The sequence below is a fragment of the Panthera onca genome, chromosome A2 (assembly GCF_046562875.1).
Source record: "Panthera onca isolate mPanOnc1 chromosome A2, mPanOnc1 haplotype 2, whole genome shotgun sequence".
NCBI lineage: Eukaryota > Metazoa > Chordata > Mammalia > Carnivora > Felidae > Panthera > Panthera onca.
Genome location: NC_138340.1, coordinates 6,165,267 through 6,183,973, shown reverse-complemented (window position 1 = coordinate 6,183,973; position 18,707 = coordinate 6,165,267). Strand labels below are relative to the sequence as shown.

The following is an 18,707-nucleotide window of genomic DNA, read 5'->3' as shown; positions in this document are numbered from 1 at the left end:
GAGCCTGTCTGATGAGTTAGGAGGTGTGAGAACCAAAGGAAGCCCCAGGTGAGGGAGGAGGTGGCAGGCAAGGGCTTGGGGAGGGCCGGAGGGGGGTCTGAGGGGAGGAGGCCACCTGCTCACAGGGGAGCCAGTGTGTCTGGAGCTGCGTGGGCCCCAGGAACTGGCCCTCAGGGGCAGGTGGGACCTCGGTTCCAGCCGGCTGTGTGTGGGTGGGGCAGTCTAGCCCAGCCAGGAGTTCCAGTTGGCCCAGTGTGGGGGCTGGGCCTGAGGAGGCCCCTGGCGCCCGAGGGGGGGGGGCACCGTGCCCAGTTCCTACTCTGACACCAGCAGACTCCCCCAGGCCCTCCAGTCCAGGACAGGCGAGGGCCTGCGGGTTCCCTCCCGGGGCGGGAACCTTGTGCATGTGTGTTTACAGAGCATCCCCAGGAGTGTGTCCCAGCTCGTGTTTGTCCTTGGGGTCCACAGAGGTCATGAGAACCTTCCCAGAAAAGCAAACACGCATGTGAGCCAGCGGGACGTGCCACGCTCATGGGAGTGGCACCCCGTGACGGTGTGCCCTTCCCTTCCCGGGCACCTCCCGCTGCCAGGAGCCCCGGACCCCCCAGCCGTGCCACCGATGGGGAAACCAAGGCGCGGTGGGGAAAGGACGTGTCCAGGTCATTCAGGGGGCTTGGGACAGGAGCTGAGACACGTGCATCGCACATATCAACACCTGCACGAAAACACACACACACTGGCCCCTTTGTGCGCCCACACCCACTCCTGCACGGGCACATCCAGACAGGAGGGCCGACGCCCCAGCTCCCCTCCCTTGGGCACACCCACCCCCTCTCCAGTCACACGCTCTGGACCATGAGACCCATGCCTCAAACGCACCTGTGCAATGTATGTTAAGGGGCCCCAGGAATTTCTACAAAGAATAGGCTTTGGGGACCATCTGAGCCTGAGAGGGGGGCTGTCTCAGGAAACTGACTCGCTATTGTGCTTTTTACAGAGTCAAGAGCCCCCCGATTGCTGTGTGTGTATAGGTGTGTGTGTTGAATGAAACTCCCTCTATAGTTGTGAATGCAGAAACTCACATTTACATTCCCTTACATGGGATTCACCCACCCAGCCTCACTTATATATGGCACTCAATTGCATCTAGGTACACACACATACCCTTACACACTCACAGAGCCATTCAAAACCCAACTTCTTGGGGCGCCTGGGTGGCTCAGTCGGTTGAGCGTCTGACTTCAGCTCAGGTCATGATCTCGCGGTTCGTGGGTTCGAGCCCCGCGTCGGGCTCTGTGCTGACGGCTCAGAGCCCGGAGCCCGCTTCGGATTCTGTGTCTCTCCCTCTCTCTGCCCCTCCCATGCTCATGCTCTCTCAATAATAAATTTTAAAAAATGTGAAAAACCTAACTTATTGCGTGTGCATACCTACACGCACACTACAGTCTTAGATTTGCCACCAGGCGCACATGTACCTGCACGCAAAGAGGGAAGCTCAGATACTCAATTTACATTCAGAAAACAGATACCCATGTACACTCTGACACACTCATGCTTCCACACAGATCCGTGCAAACGTCCCAAACTTCAAATGTAAACACCAGCTTCACACAAAAACATGCAGAAAGTCATACATGTCAACACTCCCGTGAAAAGATAACATACAAACCCAGATACGTATGTGCACTTACTATACACATGTGATCACACCCGGCTATACACACCGCGGATATACAGGTCTGCAGAGACTTAACACGATTCTGCGTTCACAATTAGACACAGCTGAGAAGCACGTGGCAGATGTGTTGACACAAAAACACAATGGAATACACAGCAATTAAAAAAATTTTAAATATTTATTTATTTTTGAGAGAGAGAGAGCACAAGCAGGGGAGGGGCAGAGAGAGAAGGAGACACAGAATCCGAAGCAGGCTCCAGGCTCCGAGCCGTCAGCACAGAGCCGGACGCAGGGCCTGAACTCACGAACCCTGAGATCGTGACCTGAGCCAAAGTCAGAGCTTAACCAACTGAGCCACCCAGGTGCCCTGACACAAGCAAATATTAAACAAATATCCACAAAAAGGGCTCAGACATTTGCAAGTGTCCCCAGTAACTGCCATTAGCCCCATTCATAGGTATAAGTAAACACACTCCTGCATAAATACACCTGCTCTCAATTTCTCTCACGTGCTCCTTCATCGACACCCATCACATCCTTATACAAAACATCCTTAGATGCTCACAAACACGTACACTCGCAAATCCACTGACAAAACACAAATGCACACGCACACTCACCACCACTATATCCTCTGGACACAGACACCTACACCATACGATCCTTGCACACACATGAAAAACACGGACGCACACGCATACACACACACACAGGTGCTGTCACACGCCCACCCAGAGAGCACACGCAGACACCCTCAAATTCGCGCGTTCACCACCCGAATGCGTTCGGAGACGCACACACTGCTACAAACACACACACTCTCTACGCTCCCAACTCGCCATCGGACACAGGTGCAGCCACGCACGGACGCTCACGTTCACATCCAAGCGTACACACTCGGGCCAGCACACACATCCGCAAACAGAGGGTCCCTCGTCCTCCCCAGCGCACGCGCGCACACGCACACGCACACGCACTCCTCCGCAGCCTCCCGCCAACACCGCAGTCCGGGCCCGCCCCACCCGCTGCAGGCGGCCAGGCGAGGCCGGAGGGGGGCGGGGAGGACCGGGTCGGGGTCTGGGCCGGGGGCGGGGCGCACCTGGGCTCCGCCCCGGGGCGGGGCCGACGCTGCGTCGCGAGCGCGAGCGGCCGCACCTGGCTCGGCGGCGGCGGCGGCGGCGGCGGCGGCGGGCCCGGCCCGGGTGCGAGCGCGGCGCAGCCCAGCCCGAGCGAGCGCGGAGCCGGCTCCCGCAGCCCCGGCGCCGCCATGGTGGAGGCGGCGCCCCCCGGGCCCGGGCCGCTGAGGAGGACCTTCCTGGTGCCCGAGATCAAGTCGCTGGACCAGTACGATTTCTCGCGGGCCAAGGCGGCGGCCAGCCTGGCGTGGGTGCTGCGGGCCGCGTTCGGGGGCGCAGGTACCGGGCCGGGGGCGGCAGGGGCGGCAGGTGCGGGGGGCGGGGCGCCGGGCCGCGGAGGCCGGGGCCGTGGGAACAATAGCGCCGGCCGCCGGGTGTGTGTGTGGGGGGGGGGGGGGCCCGGGCTCGGGCCCCGCCGCGCCGGGCCTCCGGGCTTCCTGCTCGGCCCGGGCGGTGGACTTTGCCCGCCCGGCTGCGGGAGCGCGGTGGGGGTGGGGCCGACGGCCCAGATCCGCGCCGGGACCCCGGCGTCCGGGAGCCCAGGTGAGCGGGGCGGGGTCTCCCGGGCGGGCCTTGCACGCCCTACCCCCCCTTTACACATTCACATCACGCGCCCCCGAGGACCCCCCCCCCCCCCCACCGCCCCGCAGCCGAACCCACACCCCGCGTCAGCCCTCCCTGCGCTGCGGGCGGCGAGGCCAGCTCTGGGAGCCTCTTCTTTCGCCTCCATGGCCCCGGCCAGCGGCTGGCAGCTGTGACTTATTACCCCATTTTGCCTGGGAGCCCAGAAGGGAATTGGCTTGTCCGAGATCGGCGGGGGTGGGGGCGCAGGTGTAAGGCCTTCTCCCACCCGGGGCAGAGCCTCCAGCCCTCCCCTAGGGCCACGTGTGTGGGGAAGTCAGGCCAACCCAAGGGGGAGGGGTGCGGGTGGGTCCCCGGGATTCAAGGGCGCGTGTGGGCAAAGTCAGGGCCCTAGGGCAGCCCCACCACCCAGGCCAGAGCTGGGAGCCAGGGCCTTCTGTGGGGCAGGCGGGGTTAATTAAGGTCTGGGCCTTCCCAGGCGTCCTAAGGGGGACGCCTGCTCTCCCACCCGCCTGGCCACTGGTCTTGGCACCTGCTGAGCACAGCCCATCCCCCCCTCCCCTTCAGTGGCCTTCCCAGATCAACCTGTTCTGGGTGTGGGGCTCGGGGACAGCTGCCCATCTCCTGGGTCCGCCCAAGCCTGTGTCTTTCTCCCAACACCCTCCCATGCAGGGTCCACTCTGGGGCCTGCCTTTCCCTGAGAATCTGCTTGAGGAAGAAAGGGGGCTGGTAGGCAGAGATCTGGGTCTGCCCCAGCCTCTCCTGTCCCGGGTTATGTGGCCTTGGTTAGAAGGCTCGACTTTGGGAATCAGAGTTGGGCTTAAGTCCCAGCTCCACCGGGTTATGGACAAATTATGTCAATTCTCTGAGCGTCTGTTTCCCCTGTGTGTAAGAAGGCATTTATGTTCACTCATTTATCCGTTTCACAAATGTCTGTGGGGCACCCACTAAGTGCCAGGGCAGTGCTCTGGCGGCTGGGATCCCGGCACCTTCCTCACAAGGTTGCTGGACAGCAGACCTCAGATTGGTTCTGGCGCACAGTGCCTGGTAAACAGCTACTCGCTGTCACTGCTGCTGTGACCCGTTGTGGCACTGTTATTCATAACATTAATATTATCATGGAGCAGAAAATGCCGTCCCATTTCATAGAAAGGAAAGGGAGGTCTCCTGAGGAGATGCTCACCCAGTCCTGTTCTCCCTGACCCAGCTCCCTGCACTGTGCGATCTCCTCCCCAAGGGTGAGGGTCAGGGTGAGGGTCACATTCAGTCGGCCTCGTACCCACCTTTTCTAAGCAGAGGGGGCTGAGGAAGGTGGGACGCCTGGCCCAGAGGGGGAAGTGGGCCACAGAGCTCTGCTTGATTCACGAACTCTGGGACTTTTTACTGATGCCTGTTGGGTGCCAGGCTGGTGCCAGGACAGAGCGATGGGGGTGGAGTTGGGAAAATGGGGGATGGGACACGAAACCAGATCTCGGCTGCTTAGGGTGATAAGGTCTGTGTTGTAGAGGCGTGCAGTGGGGCTGGGGGAGGAAAGCCCCGAACTCTGCCGGGGAGGGGAGGGGAGGGAAGGGAAAGTTTGAACCTTGAGGGACGCATAGGAGTTTGCCAGGGGGAGACCACATGTGAAAAGGCCTGGGGGTTGGCCCATCAGGGAGTTCTCAGAGAAAAATGTGCGGGGCCCAGTGGTGGGGTGGGGGCCCAGGGAGGGGGGAGATGAGAGAGGCTGGCGGGACAGGGGGCCTCTTGAACTGTGGCCGGGAGGGGGGGGGATGTGAGGGCGCTGGGGAGCCATGGACCGGGTTTGGGGACTGACAAAATGAGATCAGCTATGCAGTTGCCCCCTGGGGAATGGTGGGGGGGGAGGTGGTTCTGGCAGCCTGGGGCACAGGTGTAAGGAGGCTGGGCACGAGTGCCGGCAGGTGGCCTCTGTGGGACCGAAGCTCAGAGATAAGAAAGGGTGCTATCTCTACCCTAAGAAAGGGTGTCTTAGGGAGACACCACCTAAGTCCCTTACGCCTGAACGTCACTCTGACCCATAGGGAAACTGGGTTCACGTCAGCTCGGATGTTTATTAGCGGTGTGATCCTGGGCGAGTTAGCTCTCTGGGCCTTGGTTTTCTCATCTGTACAGTGGGGATAAGAATAAGCGTCGTGAGGATTACACGAGCGAACGCATACGAGGTGGCCGTGTATGTCAGAGGCGCTGTAGAGCTGTGTGGTCCGGTCTGGTAGCCACGGCCACGCGTGGCCCGTGTTCATCGTGATGTGCTATGAATGTAAAAAACACACAGTGGCTTCTGAAGACTTGATACAAAAAAAAAAAAAAAGTGAAATACCTCACTAATAATGTTTTTATGTCAATTGTTGAAATGATAGTATCAGATATATATTGTGTTAAATATATACTAAGGTAATTATTCATTTCTTTTTTTTTTTAGTTTATTTATTTATTTTTGAGAGAGAGAAAGCGCGAGTTGGGGAGGGGCAGAGGGAGAGGGAGAGAATCCCAAGCAGGCCGTGCACTGTTAGCACGGAGCCCGATGCAGGGCTCTTATCCACGAACTGTGAGATCATGATGACCTGAGCCGAAGTCGATCGCTTCATCGACGGAGCCACCCAGATGCCCCCCATTTCTACCTTTTTAATGTGGCTCCTAGAAAGTTTAAAACTACATGTGTGGGTTGGGGTGCCTGGGTGGCTCTGTCGGTTGAGCGTCTGACTTGGGCTCAGGTCATGATCTCGTGGCTCATGAGTTTAAGCATGAGTTTGAGTTGCTGATAGCTCGGAGCCCGGAGCCTGCTTCGGATTCTGTGTCTCCCTCTCTCTCCGCCCCTCCCCTGCTCGTGCTCTGTTTCTCTCTCTCTCTCTGTTAAAAATGAATAAACATTAGAAAATAATTTGAAACTACATATGCGGGTCAAATTGTATTTCTGTCGGCCAGCACTATCCGATGGTAAATGATCGATAAACATTTTTAGTAGAGAGCGGTGGCTCTGAACCCCGGGGGTGGTTTTGCCTTCCAGGAGACCTTTGATAGTGTCTAGAGACCTTTTTGGTTGTCGCTGCTTGGGAAGGAGGGTGTTACTGGCGTTTTGTGACTAGAGACCAGGGACTCTGCTGACCATCCTGGAGCACCGGACAGCCTACCCCGCCCCTTGTGAGACACAAAGAATTATCCACCTCCAAGTGCCGGCCGTGTTGCGGTATAGAGGCATAGAGGAAGCGCTTGATAAACATGAGCTGTTGGGTAGCCCTAGCTCACGTGTTTTCATCTCGAAGGCCCTGACAAGTCCTGCAGGAAAGAAACTCGTTTAATTTTGCCAGTGGGAGCAGGAAATGAGCAGGGGCTGGGGAGACGGGGAACAGGGTGTGGGTTGGGGAGATGCCAGGAGAATGAAAGCAGAGGACCTTAGGTGTTGGAGGGGAAGGAGGGGGAGGAGGGATGTTGATTTCTTACCTCCATTTCTCTCCGAGAGAGAAGGAGAAGGTTTGGAGCAAGGTACCGAGCATCATGGGAGATGCCCAGAGGGCAGTGGGACACACGGCCTGGGCTGCAGCAGGTGGTGGTGCTCAGATGGCCACGGAAGCTATCACTGGGCGGGCGGGCTGGCAGGCAGGGGTGGGGGGGTGCACGTATCCACTTACAGGGCTGTTCCGACCGAGCTGTCAGGAACCTGGCATTGAAGGGGCACGAGGGGAAGAGGCCTGGCTTGAGTGGTGGGACAGAGAAAAAGATGGAAAGCGGGGAGATGCCGGGGGAGGAAGGTTTCCGGAACAAGGAGGTGCTGGGCAGAGCGCCCAGGCAAGATACAGCCCACAGCCGTGCGTTGGAGGGCCGCTGCTGGCCTTGGGGAGGCTGGGAGCTGGGAGGGCAGGTTGGGGCGGGGGTCGGGTGGAAGGAGAAGTCTGTTCAGAGAGTGCACACAGCTATCCACAGGGGTGGAGCATTACGTGGGAAGGTCAAGTGTGACTTCAGGGGGCGGGGTGGAGTGAAGGCAAGGAAGCCTGGGTCCTTATAGGTGAGGGCAGGGGGTGTCCGGGGAGCCTGGCTGTGAAGACAGGCGCGTGAGAAAGGCCTGGTGTGTTGTGTGCCGATGTTTTTAAGCGGTAGAAATCTGCCCCCTCCCGTTATTTCAGACACATAGAACCCCAATAGACAAAACAGCTGTTCTGGTTGGAATAAGAGTTAGGGCCTCCCTGAAAGACCCCCACGAGGGCAGGTCCCCTAGGCTGGCCTCAGTCACCTCCTCCTGGACCCTCCCAGAGAATCGTCCTGGTGACTTATTCTGGTCTTTCTGTTCCCCACCCATGGATCCTGCTTGGGGTTCCGTGCCCCCCCCCCATCCCCCCACATGGGGCTTCCTCAAGCCTCTCCCTGCCCTGCCCGTCTCATTCAACGTCTTCAGGGGGTTTGTGGCCGCCTCTGCAAGGTGATCTCACCTCTCTCCAGAGCCCCGGCCCCTCATGCTCCGCTTTTGCTGCCTCACCGCCTGTATCCCCACCTTCCCACTCACACCTGATGGGGCCCTGGATGCCTCCTTGTCCCTCCCCTGCCTCCTCCCTTCAGTCGCCAGGTTCCGACCATTCACCCCCCTCAGAAGGTCTGCAGTCTGGCCAGCTTTCCGGTTCCCTGGCCCGCCTGCCAGACCCCCAACTCCACAGTTCATCCCACCCCCGCTTCCAAGCTGACAGAGGGTGCGGGGGGGCTGCTAAAGGCCTGAGTTTGAATCCCAGTGCCGGCACTGGCCAGCTGTGTGGCCTTAGGCAGGTTGCTTTCGTTCTCTGTGCCTCAGTTTCTGGAGTTACCACTTGTGCCCTGGCTGCTGCTTCCTAGGCCTGCAGGGCACCCGGGGAGTTAGGTGGATTAAGGGATCTTGTGGTCGTTGTTGTTCTCCTCGGAGGGCCTGCAAGACCACCGCCCTCCCAACAAGCCCCTGCGCGGGTGGCCTCTCCCCTTCCAGAACTGCCCTTCCCCCACCCCCCAGGCACTGCCTGTCCCACCTCCTGGCCTTTGCCCCTCTGCCTGGAGCCCCTTCCTGTGGCGAACTCCCGCACACCCGCGCCCGGGGTCCCCTAGCCTCCCCGTCCCGTGCCGTCCTCCGACGCATGCCTGGGCCCTGACCCGCCGTCACCCCCCTCGCCCCGCAGAGCATGTGCCCTCGGAGCTGTGGGAGCCCTTCTACACCGACCAGTACGCACAGGAGCACGTGAAGCCCCCGGTGACACGGCTGCTGCTCTCGGCCGAGCTCTACTGCCGGGCCTGGCGCCAGGTGCTGCCGCAGCTCGAGACCCCCCCCAGTCCCTCCGCGCTGCTGGCCCTGCTGGCGCGGAGGGGCACGGTGCCCGCGCTGCCCGAGCGTCCCGTGCAGGAGGCCGACTTGAGGCACCAGCCTATCCTCATGGTAGGCCCCGCCCCGGTCCGTCAGGCCCCGCCCACCAGACGCGGCTCCTCCCCCAGGCTCCTCCCACCAGGCCTGGCTCCTCCCCAGAGACGCCACCCTGGTCCTTGAGGACGCGCTTGAGGACAGGGCCCACCAGGAGTGGTTCTTCCCGGACCCCTGTCCTGGCTCCTTCCCCGAAGCCCCACCCACTAACCCCGGCTCATCCCCAAAGCCCCTCCTACTTCAGGCCCCTCCCCACACACCTTGAGGTTCTTCCTCTGGTTCTCCCTCAGAGGCGGCCAGGGGAACCCCCATCCCTCGCTGTGGTCTCACCCTTGAGCCCTTCCCTGCACAGGGAGCCCACCTAGCTGTCATTGACGCCCTCATGGTTGCCTTCGCCTTCGAGTGGACAAAGACACTGCCCGGTCCCTTGGCCCTGGCCAGCTTGGAGCACAAGCTCCTTTTCTGGGTGGACACGGTAGGTGGGGTCAGGCAGGCATGGGCTGGGGGCCGGCATTGCCCAGGGAGCACAGTGCTGACCTCTCCCTGCTCCCCAGACCATCCGGCGGTTGCAGGAGAAGACTGAGCAGGAAGCTGCCCAGAGAGCCTCTCCCGCGGCCCCTGCAGATGGGGTGGCCCCCGCACAGCCCTCGGTGAGACTAGGGCGACGGACGAATGGACGGACACGAGGACGGTCGGAGGGAGGGCTGGGTGGGAGGGGAAGGGCTGCACTGGGGGGGCCGGAGGTGACTCTCTCTCTCTGCCGTCTCCCCTGTGCCTCTCCCACTGCTCTCCCCTCTGCCTCTCTGGCATCAGTGCCCCACACGCTGGTACTGGAAGCTGGTTCCTGTAAGTGGGGCTGTTCCTCTGCCCCGTCTGCCTGCCTCGCTTGTCGCTTGGTCTGTCTTGTCTGTTCTGCCTGCCTGTCCGCTCCCTCTCCTATCTCCTCCCAGCTGTGAGCAGAGGATATGGGACCCCAGCCCTGGGGGACAGAGGGAACCTCTCCGTAGACCAAGAGAAGAGAAGCGTGTTAACTGAGAAGGCAGATCACTCCCCAGTTACCTGACCGGGGAGGCGGGGGTGGGGGGGGATGGGAGGGAATGAGCCTCTCCTCCCAGTAATCAAGAGGGCAGAGCTTCTGGGCTCGTTCATCTTTGCTGAGGCGGGAGACTTCTGGCACCCCTGAAGGGGGTCCCTAGCCCATCAGGCATGTGGATCCTGACCCCTTAGCCAAGAGGAAGGCCCCCAGACCCAGAAGAAGGTAGAAGAACCTTCCTAAGACTCCAGTTTCCCTGCGGACAAGCCCAGCTTGGGTGGGAGGGGGCGTCCATCCCTGAAACACAAGGGGCGAGTGGCCACTGCCAGTGGGGGCTTCGGGTGGACGGAGTCCCACCTCTGCTCACTCTGGAGCCTCCCTCCTTCCACTCTGTGGCCTGGGTTGGGGGCTCCTCTCCTTCTGCCTCCCCGCTTCCTCCGCAACCCCTCCCCGAGCTGGGGCCTGGGTCTTTTGTGGGGGGGGGTGATGATGCCCTGCATGGGAGGCTGGCTGTGTGGGGTCCCTCCAGGCTGGGAGGAGCTGGGGTCCCCAAAGCCGGCCAGAGCGCAGTCAGGGAGCTGGACGGCCAGGGCTCGTGACAGGAGTCAGGGCTCTCTCTCCCCTCCCCTGGAGGTGTGCTTGGGGGCCCAGCAAGTCAGCGCCCCTCCCGCCCCGCTGACGGCTGCTCCTCTCCCCCCAGCACGCAATTGCCTTCTGTTTGAAGGAGTCGGGGAGCAAACCCCCCATGGTAATGTATCCCCCGCCCTGGGGTCCCAGGAGTCCTGCCCCAGCCCTCGCTGCTGGCCTGGCTGCTCGCAGACACTTCCTTTGCCTCTTGCTGCTGCCCTTCCCCTGCTCCAGGCTGGCCCCACTCTGGCTCTGGGACCCCCAGCTTCACGCCCCCTCACGGCGGAAACCCCAGGCCTCCCCACCCAGCCTGCATGACCGCTGCCCCGGGGGCCGGCCTGACCTCTGACCTAACCTGGATCCCACCCACAGATCCGATACCGCAAGGACCGAGCTGTGGCCCGACGCGCCCCCTGCTTTCCAACCGTGACCACCCTCCAGGATCTGGCGAGTGGGGCCGCGCTGGCCGCCACGATCCACTGCTATTGTCCCCAGCTCCTGCGACTCGAGGGTGAGTGAGTAGGCCTGGGCCGCACCTGTCCGTGGGAGCTCGCTCGACACCCAGGCATCTGCCCCAGAGTGCCGCGGTGATTAGGAGTGCAGCTTTCAGAACTGGCAGACCTGCGTTTGAACATTTCTTCCCCTCGTTAGCTGTGTGACCTTGCGCAAGTGTCTAAACTTCTCTGTGCTTCATAGAATTCACGCCTGCAGCAGATATTTATAGAATGCAAGCTGTGTGCCAGATCCCGTTTTAGGTGCCGGAGACCCAGGGTGCACAATACGGACATGCTCCTGACCTCAGGCAGCTCACATCCTGGTTGGGAGAGAAAGACGATAACTTCATCCAGAAAAACATTCTGGACGTTAGGTGCTCTGAGGGAGGGCGAGGTAGTTAGGAGAAGCTTTCTGACTTGAGTTCCTGGGGGACGAGTTCTCCCGGCAGCTGGGAATAGTTGCAGAGGCCGGAGGAACAGCCCGTTGTAGTATCCGCTTTGTAAAGGGCACCTGGCCTGAGGCCCGGCCCGTAGGAGAGCCTCTGTGCGTGTCGCCTGCTGGGCCCTCGCTTCCCCAGGGCCCCGTCCTCCTCCGCATAGAGCTGGGGACCCAGGTATCCTGTCCCCACAGAGGTGTGCCTCAAGGACCCCATGTCTGTGGCGGACAGCCTCTACAACCTCCAGCTGGTGCAGGATTTCTGTGCCTCCCGCCTTCCTCGTGGCTGCCCACTGTCCCTCGAGGACCTGCTGTATGTCCCACCGCCCCTCAAGGTAAGGCCGTCTCGAGGCCTCGTGGGCCGAGGCTGGCGTCCGGGGCCGTGGGTCCCAGTGGCTGACCCCGCCTTCTGCCTCCAGATCAACCTGGTGGTGCTGCTCGCCGAGATGTTCATGTGCTTTGAGGTGCTGAAACCTGATTTCGTGCAGGCTAAGGACCTTCCTGATGGTCATGGTGAGGCCTGGCCCGGGGTGTGGGGCGGGGTAGGGAGGCCAGGCCTGCCTGACCCTCCTCTCTCTGCTGCAGCGGCCTCCCCCCGGGCCACGGAGGCCTCTTCCGCCCAGAACAGCAGTGGCTGCAGGTACGGTTTCCCCATTGGGTGAGTCTCCGTGGCCGTGGCCCTGTGACAGGGCTAGGGGATGCTCTCTGTTCTCGGCTCCTGGGAGAGGTGAGCAGGGGCGGGGCAGGGAGGGGCCCTTGGCTGACGTGCATCTCTTGGCAGTTCTCCTGTCTTCAATTTCCGCCACCCACTCCTGTCACCCGGCGGCTCCCAGTCCCCACTCCGTGGATCCACAGGTGAGGGCAGGGGTACAACTTGTCACTGGAGACCCCTACGCAGCCACTACCCCGGCTGACTTTGTCTCTCCTCCTGATCCTTCCACTGGGTCCCTCAGGCGCCTGAATGACCCGGTGGTGACACTCACCCCCACAGTGGCCCCCAGCTATCTGTCCACATAATGCCCATCAGTGACACCCCCCGGCAGACCCCACCCAGGGTGCCCAGCGCCGTAGTGGCCACTGAATGACCACTTACCACCCCTCCCCAGGCTCACTGAAGTCCTCCCCGTCCATGTCCCACATGGAGGCCCTCGGCAAGGCCTGGAACCGTCAGCTCAGGTGAGTGCGTCTCAGGGGCCTGGCCGGTGGAGCAGGCTGGGCAGGGGTGGGGCCGGGGCTTGTCCCAGGGGCTGACCCCTCCCTCCTGCCGCCCAGCCGTCCCCTCTCCCAGGCAGTGTCGTTCAGCACCCCCTTTGGCCTGGACAGCGACGTGGATGTCGTCATGGGAGACCCCGTCCTACTCCGCTCGGTCAGCTCAGACAGCCTGGGCCCCCCGCGCCCTGTGCCAGCCCGGACCCCCGTGCAGCCAGCCCCGGAGCCTGGCGACCTGCCTACCATCGAGGAGGCCCTGCAGATCATCCACAGTGCCGAGCCCCGGCTGCTCCCAGATGGGGCTGCCGACGGCAGCTTCTACCTCCACTCCCCCGAGGGGCCCTCCAAACTGCCGCTGGCTTCCTCCTACCCACTCGAGGGGGCCTCCAAAGCACCCGCCTACGTGCCCCACCCCGAGGCCCCCTTGAAACCGTCTCCCTGCACGGTGGCGGAGGTGTCGAAACCGTCGGCCCTATCCGAGGGCTCCCCGAAGGCGGCGGCTTCGTCCCCAGCGGCCAACAACTCCGAAGTGAAGATGACCAGCTTTGCTGAACGCAAGAAGCAGCTGGTGAGGGCTGAGGCCGAGGCAGGGTCCCCGACGGCCACCCCCGCGGCACCAGAGGCCCTGAGCTCCGAGATGAGCGAGCTGGGAGCCCGGCTGGAGGAGAAACGGCGGGCCATAGAGGCTCAGAAGCGACGGATCGAGGCCATCTTTGCCAAGCACCGCCAGCGACTGGGCAAGAGCGCTTTCCTGCAGGTGCAGCCTCGGGAGGCCGGAGGGGAGGCGGAGGCAGAGGCGGAGCCAGGCCCAGTCCCCGGTGGGGAGCGGCCGGCGGGTGAGGGCCAGGGCGAGCCATCCCCGCGGCCCAAGGCAGTGACCTTCTCACCCGAACTGGGCCCAGTGCCCCCCGAGGGGCTGGGGGACTATAACCGGGCGGTCAGCAAGTTAAGCGCCGCGCTGAGCTCACTGCAGCGGGACATGCAGAGGCTCACGGACCAGCAGCAGCGGCTCCTGGCTCCGCCCGAGGCCCCCGGGCCTGCCCCGCCGCCCGCCGCGTGGGTCATCCCTGGTCCCACGGTGGGTCCCAAAGCCGCATCTCCCAGCCCTGCTCGGCGCGCCCCGGCTGCCCGGCGCAGCCCCGGGCCCGGCCCCAGCCCGACACCCCGAAGCCCGAAACACGCACGGCCGGCGGAGCTGCGGCTGGCTCCCCTGACGAGAGTGCTCACGCCTCCCCATGATGTAGACAGCCTCCCCCACCTGCGCAAGTTCTCGCCAAGCCAGGTGCCCGTGCAGACCCGTTCCTCTATCCTCCTGGCGGAGGGGTCGCCTCCAGAGGAGCCCGCGGCCCGGCCTGGCCTCATCGAGATCCCACTGGGCAGCCTGGAAGAGCCCACGGCCGAGGACGAGGGAGACGGGAGCCCCCCTGGTGCTGAGGATTCCTTAGAGGAGGAGGCGTCTTCGGAGGGAGAGCCCCGGGCCGGGCTGGGATTCTTCTACAAGGTGAGTCACCGAAGCAGGTTGGGGAAGGGGCGGGGTGGGTGGGCACAGGGGTGGAGGCGGAGAGCCAGGTGGGAGTGGGCAAGGACAAGGTGGGCGTGGCCAGATGGATAGATGGGTGGGTGGGTGGATAGACAGATGGACTGGGTGGGTGTGGGTGGACAGACGGGTGGGTGACAGACGGACAGGGGCGGGCGGATAAGCAGGGCTGGGGTCTTCCATTTCCTTCTGTCTCCTGCTCTCCTTCACGCTCTGCCCACCTCGGCCCTGCCGGTTCCCCTCCCCGCTCTCCCATGTCTGGTCCCTGTTCCCCATCCTCACGGCAGCCCAGCCTGGCCCGGTGCTCTCACCTGGACACCTGCACCCGCATCTTGAACGGCCTCTGCTGTCCACCCCACCCCTCCATCCTTGGCCATCTTCAACTGAGCAGCCAGAGAGATTTTTTTTTTTTTTACTATGAACTGGACCTTGTCAATCCCGTTTAAACCCTTCGGTAGCTCCCCTTGCTCTTAGAATAAAAGTCCTTTCGTGGCCTTAGGCTCTGCCCACCTTTGACCCTCCCAGGCCACCCCCCCACACACACATCCCAGCCACACTGGCCTCCCCATTCCAGGCCTGCTAGGCTTGTTCTAGCCTCAGGGCTTTTGCATTTGCTGTTCCCTCTTGCCTGGGATACTCTCTTTACCTCTCGCCTTCTTGTCATTCTCTCTCCCTGGTCACCTTCTCCAAGAAGCCTTGCTTAGTGTCCCCAGGCTGGGATGGATCCCTCCCTGCCCTGTAGACTGGTAGCTGTTTTGTTTTAATATTTTTTAAGTTTTTCTTTATTTTGAGAGAGAGAAGGGAGAGTGAGGGAGGGGCAGAGAGAGAGAGAGAGAGAGAATGAATCCCAAGCAGGCTTCCCACTGTCAGTACAAAGCCTGATGCGGGGCTCAAACTCATGAACTGTGAGATCATGACCTGAGCCAGAACCAAGAATCAGATGCTTAACCCACTGAGCCTCCCAGGTGCCCCAGACTGGTAGCTGCTTCTGATGTATCAGGTCGTCTCCCGCCCTGGGTTAAGTGCTCTGTGCGAACAGCACCCGGGTCCACTCTGGTCCCTGTGCCGCACGTAGAACTCTGCACGAAGCAGGATCCAAGGGGATGCCCTCAGCCCAATTACAAAATCGGAAGGGTGGGTGAGTGGTTGCCAGGCTGGGTTGATGGACGTACCAGGGGAGGGACGGCCAGCCGGACTCCGAGCCTGCCCCCAGGATGAAGACAAGCCCGAGGACGAGATGGCCCAAAAGCGGGCCAGCCTGCTGGAACGGCAGCAGCGGCGGGCGGAGGAGGCTCGGCGGCGGAAGCAGTGGCAGGAGGCCGAGAAGGAGCAGCGGAGGGAAGAGGCTGCCCGGTGAGTGGAGTGCTGCCCGGGCCCCCGGCCCCCCGCGAACCCGCGGCCTGTCTGACCGCTTGATAACTCTCGGTCTGCAGGCTGGCCCAGGAGGAGGCGGCCCCGGGCCCTCCAGCCCCCCCAGCTCCTGCAGCGACCCCGGCCCCTGCCGCCAGGGCCCCCGTCGAGGAGGAGGTGGGCCCCAGGAGGGGGGAGTTCACCCGGCTCGAGTATGAACGCCGGGCCCAGCTGAAGCTGATGGACGACCTTGACAAAGTGCTACGGCCACGGGCTGCGGGGACCGGGGGGCCGGGCCGGGGCGGGCGGAGGGGCCCCCGGCCGCGCTCCGGTTGCTGTGACGACTCGGCCCTGGCACGAAGCCCTGCCCGTGGCCTGCTGGGTAAGGAGCCCGTAGGGAGGGGTGGGGCGCAGGGATGGTGCCTGCTCAGTGCCCTTTTCCAGGGCTGTGGAGACCGCCCCCACCCCCGAGTATGTGGCAGAGGGGAGGACTGTGCGTGGGGTGACGGGGGCCTTGCCCATGCCCTTTAGACTTCCAGAGGGGTGTGGGGGCTACAGTGGGGGTAAGGCGTGTTGGGCAGAGCTGGCCCAGAGTTGTCTCCGGGGCTTCGTGGATGAGGCCCCCTCGGGTACGTTCAGGGGCAACAGCTTTCTAGTGGGGGTTTCCCCACAGCCCGCTGGGCACAGCTCCTGCCCCCGTGGGTAGGGGGAGGTCTCAGTTGGAAGGCACAGGGTGAGGGTCTTGGGAAAGGCTGACCCCACGTGCCCTCCACAGCCTACCAGGTAAGGTCCTCCCCCCAGGCATTTGGGGACACCAGGGGCTTTGGGTGGGGATGACTCCATGCCATCTTCTCCCAGGCTCCCGGCTCAGCAAAGTCTACTCTCAGTCCACCCTGTCACTGTCAACCGTGGCCAACGAGGCCCCCAATAATCTTGGCGTGAAGAGGCCGACGTCTCGGTGAGTTTGGCCAGGGCGGGCAGGTGCCCGCGTCTCAGGTGCCCCAAGTCTGTGTGTTCTCTTCCGCCGAAGGGATTAGAGGACACGTTCGAGGCCGAGTGGGGCTCTGTCCTCTGCACTTGAGCAGGGCTCCGGCAGGTGCACCTGCCTCCCGTTGTGCGGTGTTCTGGGCTCGGCCCTTCCCCGGTCCCTCTGTGCGTGGGAAGGCTTCAGCCACCACCGAGTGCATCCCCATCCCTTCCTGTCCCCCCACAGGGCTCCATCCCCATCCGGCCTCATGTCCCCGAGCCGCCTGCCTGGTAGCCGGGAACGCGACTGGGAGAACGGGAGCAACGCCTCGTCCCCGGCGTCGGTGCCCGAGTACACAGGTAGGTGGGGCCGGAGATCGCGAGCACCCGGCCAGGCCCTGCCTGCCCCCCATCACCCCCGCTGACCACCCTGCCCGCCTCCCACCCCAGGTCCGCGGCTGTACAAGGAGCCCAGCGCCAAGTCCAACAAGTTCATCATCCACAATGCCCTGTCGCACTGCTGCCTCGCGGGCAAGGTAAACGAACCGCAGAAGAACCGCATTCTGGAGGTGAGCCCGCGCCCGGGGCTGGCAGTGGGGGCGGGCGGGCTGGGGCCCTGCCGCCCACCCCCCCCCCCGGTGAACCGCTTCCACCACCCGACCAGGAAATTGAGAAGAGCAAGGCCAATCACTTCCTGATCCTCTTCCGCGACTCGAGCTGCCAGTTCCGGGCCCTCTACACGTTGTCCGGGGAGACAGAGGAGCTGACGCGGCTGGCCGGCTACGGCCCCCGCACAGTCACGCCCGCCATGGTCGAGGGCATCTACAAGTACAACTCGGACCGCAAGCGCTTTACCCAGATCCCTGCCAAGACCATGTCCATGAGTGTAGACGCCTTCACCATCCAGGGCCACCTCTGGCAGAGCAAGAAGCCCACCACCCCCAAGAAGGGCAGCAGCACCCCCAAGTAGCCTCGCCCCGCTGGTTCCCAGGGCAGAGGACAGCCTGGAGGACAATCAGTTGGCATTCCTGGGTCTCGTCTGTCCCCAACCTTGTCTGGGTAGGGCTGGAGTCCCTACCCCCTAACTTCTGTCCTGTCCTGCTGTGGGGGCTGAGCTGGGAGGTTCAGGGACTCAGGGCTCAGCTCAGTCCCCTGTCCGTCCTTCCCACCTTCTTGAATAAAATAATTTAGAAAGAGCTCGAGTGCTGGCATCTCCCTGAGGCTGGCTGGGGCGTCCAGTGACCTCTCCGAGGGGGTTTTCCAGCCTCGCCCGCCATGTCCTGCCGCCTCAAGAGCCCTGATGCGGCTCATGCCAAGGCCCCTCGTGGCTGCTCCCTGGCTGCCTCTTGACCAGCCTCTCCCCGTGGCTTCCCCACCCACCGCTCACTGCACTTCCCTCCCCCGTGCGGATGTTCCTGGCCTCTTCTGGCACTTGGTCTGTGGCCAGCTGCTAAGCTTGACCTTCTCTCCTCCAGCCGCCTGCCCCCGTTTCGGCCTCTGGAAAGGATGCCCGTGTTTCTCTCCTATGAGCCCCACACCCAAGGGCCCAGGTGTGCCCTTGGCATCGCTGGGGATGGCTCGGATGTAGGCCCCAGGCCGTAAGCTCGAGCCCGCCTGGGCTGCTGGTCTGCGTGGCCCAGACACAGGACCGGCTTCCCCAACCCCACCCGACACCGCACAGTTCACCTAATGGCCGCTTCTGTCTCGCTAGCCTCTCTCCATCCCCGTAACTGGCCCCCAGTCCAGGCCACCAACCCGGGCCTTCCCCCACCGGTCACCTCCCGCCACCAACCAATCCCCCACAGCCCACACGGCCTGTTCAGAGCACAAATCTGATTATGTCTCTCGATGCTTAAAATCCCTTAATGGTCCAGAGCCCACTAATGGCTTCCCAGAGCTTAGGCCTAAGGACCACGCCCTGGCCCTGGCCCGGGGCTGAGGTCTGGCTCCTGGCTGCTATCCAGGGTGAGAAGTACCTCGACAGGCTCTCAGACCAGTCTTCTGAGGGGAGGTCAGCGCCCTGGCCCAGAACGAAACAATCTGGAGAGGGAAGGCTGTGTATCTCTACCCGCTAATGTGGGAACGGGCCGGGAAGGCCCTCAAGGAGGCCTCAGGCGGCAGAGACGGGCCTCTGAGAACTGGCTCTGCAGCGGGAGGGTGGGGCATGTGCCCTGGCTGGAAGCCCAGCTGCCCCACCTCTCGCACCAGCCAATCTGGGGGCGGGGGGGGGGGGGCGGGGGCGGGGGCGGTGCCAGGCCCAAGGCCAGGGCACTACC

The 18,707-nt window shown here is 62.7% G+C and overlaps 1 protein-coding gene across 5 annotated transcripts; it reads left to right on the top strand.

The window, feature by feature from the left end:
- Positions 1–2,778: 2,778 nt before the first annotated feature.
- CAMSAP3 (calmodulin regulated spectrin associated protein family member 3) lies at positions 2,779–17,627 on the top strand. Of its 5 annotated transcripts, none has more exons than XM_060630118.3 (19): positions 2,779–3,093; positions 8,544–8,797; positions 9,132–9,254; positions 9,334–9,429; positions 9,593–9,625; positions 10,513–10,560; positions 10,812–10,950; positions 11,565–11,704; positions 11,789–11,882; positions 11,955–12,009; positions 12,151–12,224; positions 12,476–12,545; positions 12,693–14,079; positions 15,329–15,468; positions 15,549–15,847; positions 16,324–16,423; positions 16,679–16,791; positions 16,882–17,000; positions 17,096–17,627. In XM_060630118.3, exons 1-19 carry the CDS (start codon positions 2,946–2,948, stop codon positions 17,399–17,401), a joined length of 3,738 nt encoding a protein of 1,245 aa, XP_060486101.1. In that variant the 5' UTR covers positions 2,779–2,945; the 3' UTR covers positions 17,402–17,627. The 5 variants fall into 5 exon arrangements, with proteins under 5 accessions (XP_060486101.1, XP_060486098.1, XP_060486099.1 ...); XM_060630115.3 differs by having other exon boundaries at positions 2,780–3,093; positions 12,642–14,079; XM_060630116.3 differs by lacking the exon at positions 9,593–9,625 and having other exon boundaries at positions 2,780–3,093; positions 12,642–14,079.
- The last annotated feature ends 1,080 nt before the right edge of the window (positions 17,628–18,707 follow it).

Coding starts and splice junctions, on each gene's coding strand:
- CAMSAP3 (XM_060630115.3), top strand. CDS start 2,946: ATGGTGGAGGCGGCGCCCCCCGGGCCCGGGCCGCTGAGGAGGACCTTC. Junction 3,094..8,543: donor GGCCGCGTTCGGGGGCGCAG/GTACCGGGCCGG, acceptor CTCGCCCCGCAG/AGCATGTGCCCTCGGAGCTG. Junction 14,080..15,328: donor GGCTGGGATTCTTCTACAAG/GTGAGTCACCGA, acceptor GCCTGCCCCCAG/GATGAAGACAAGCCCGAGGA.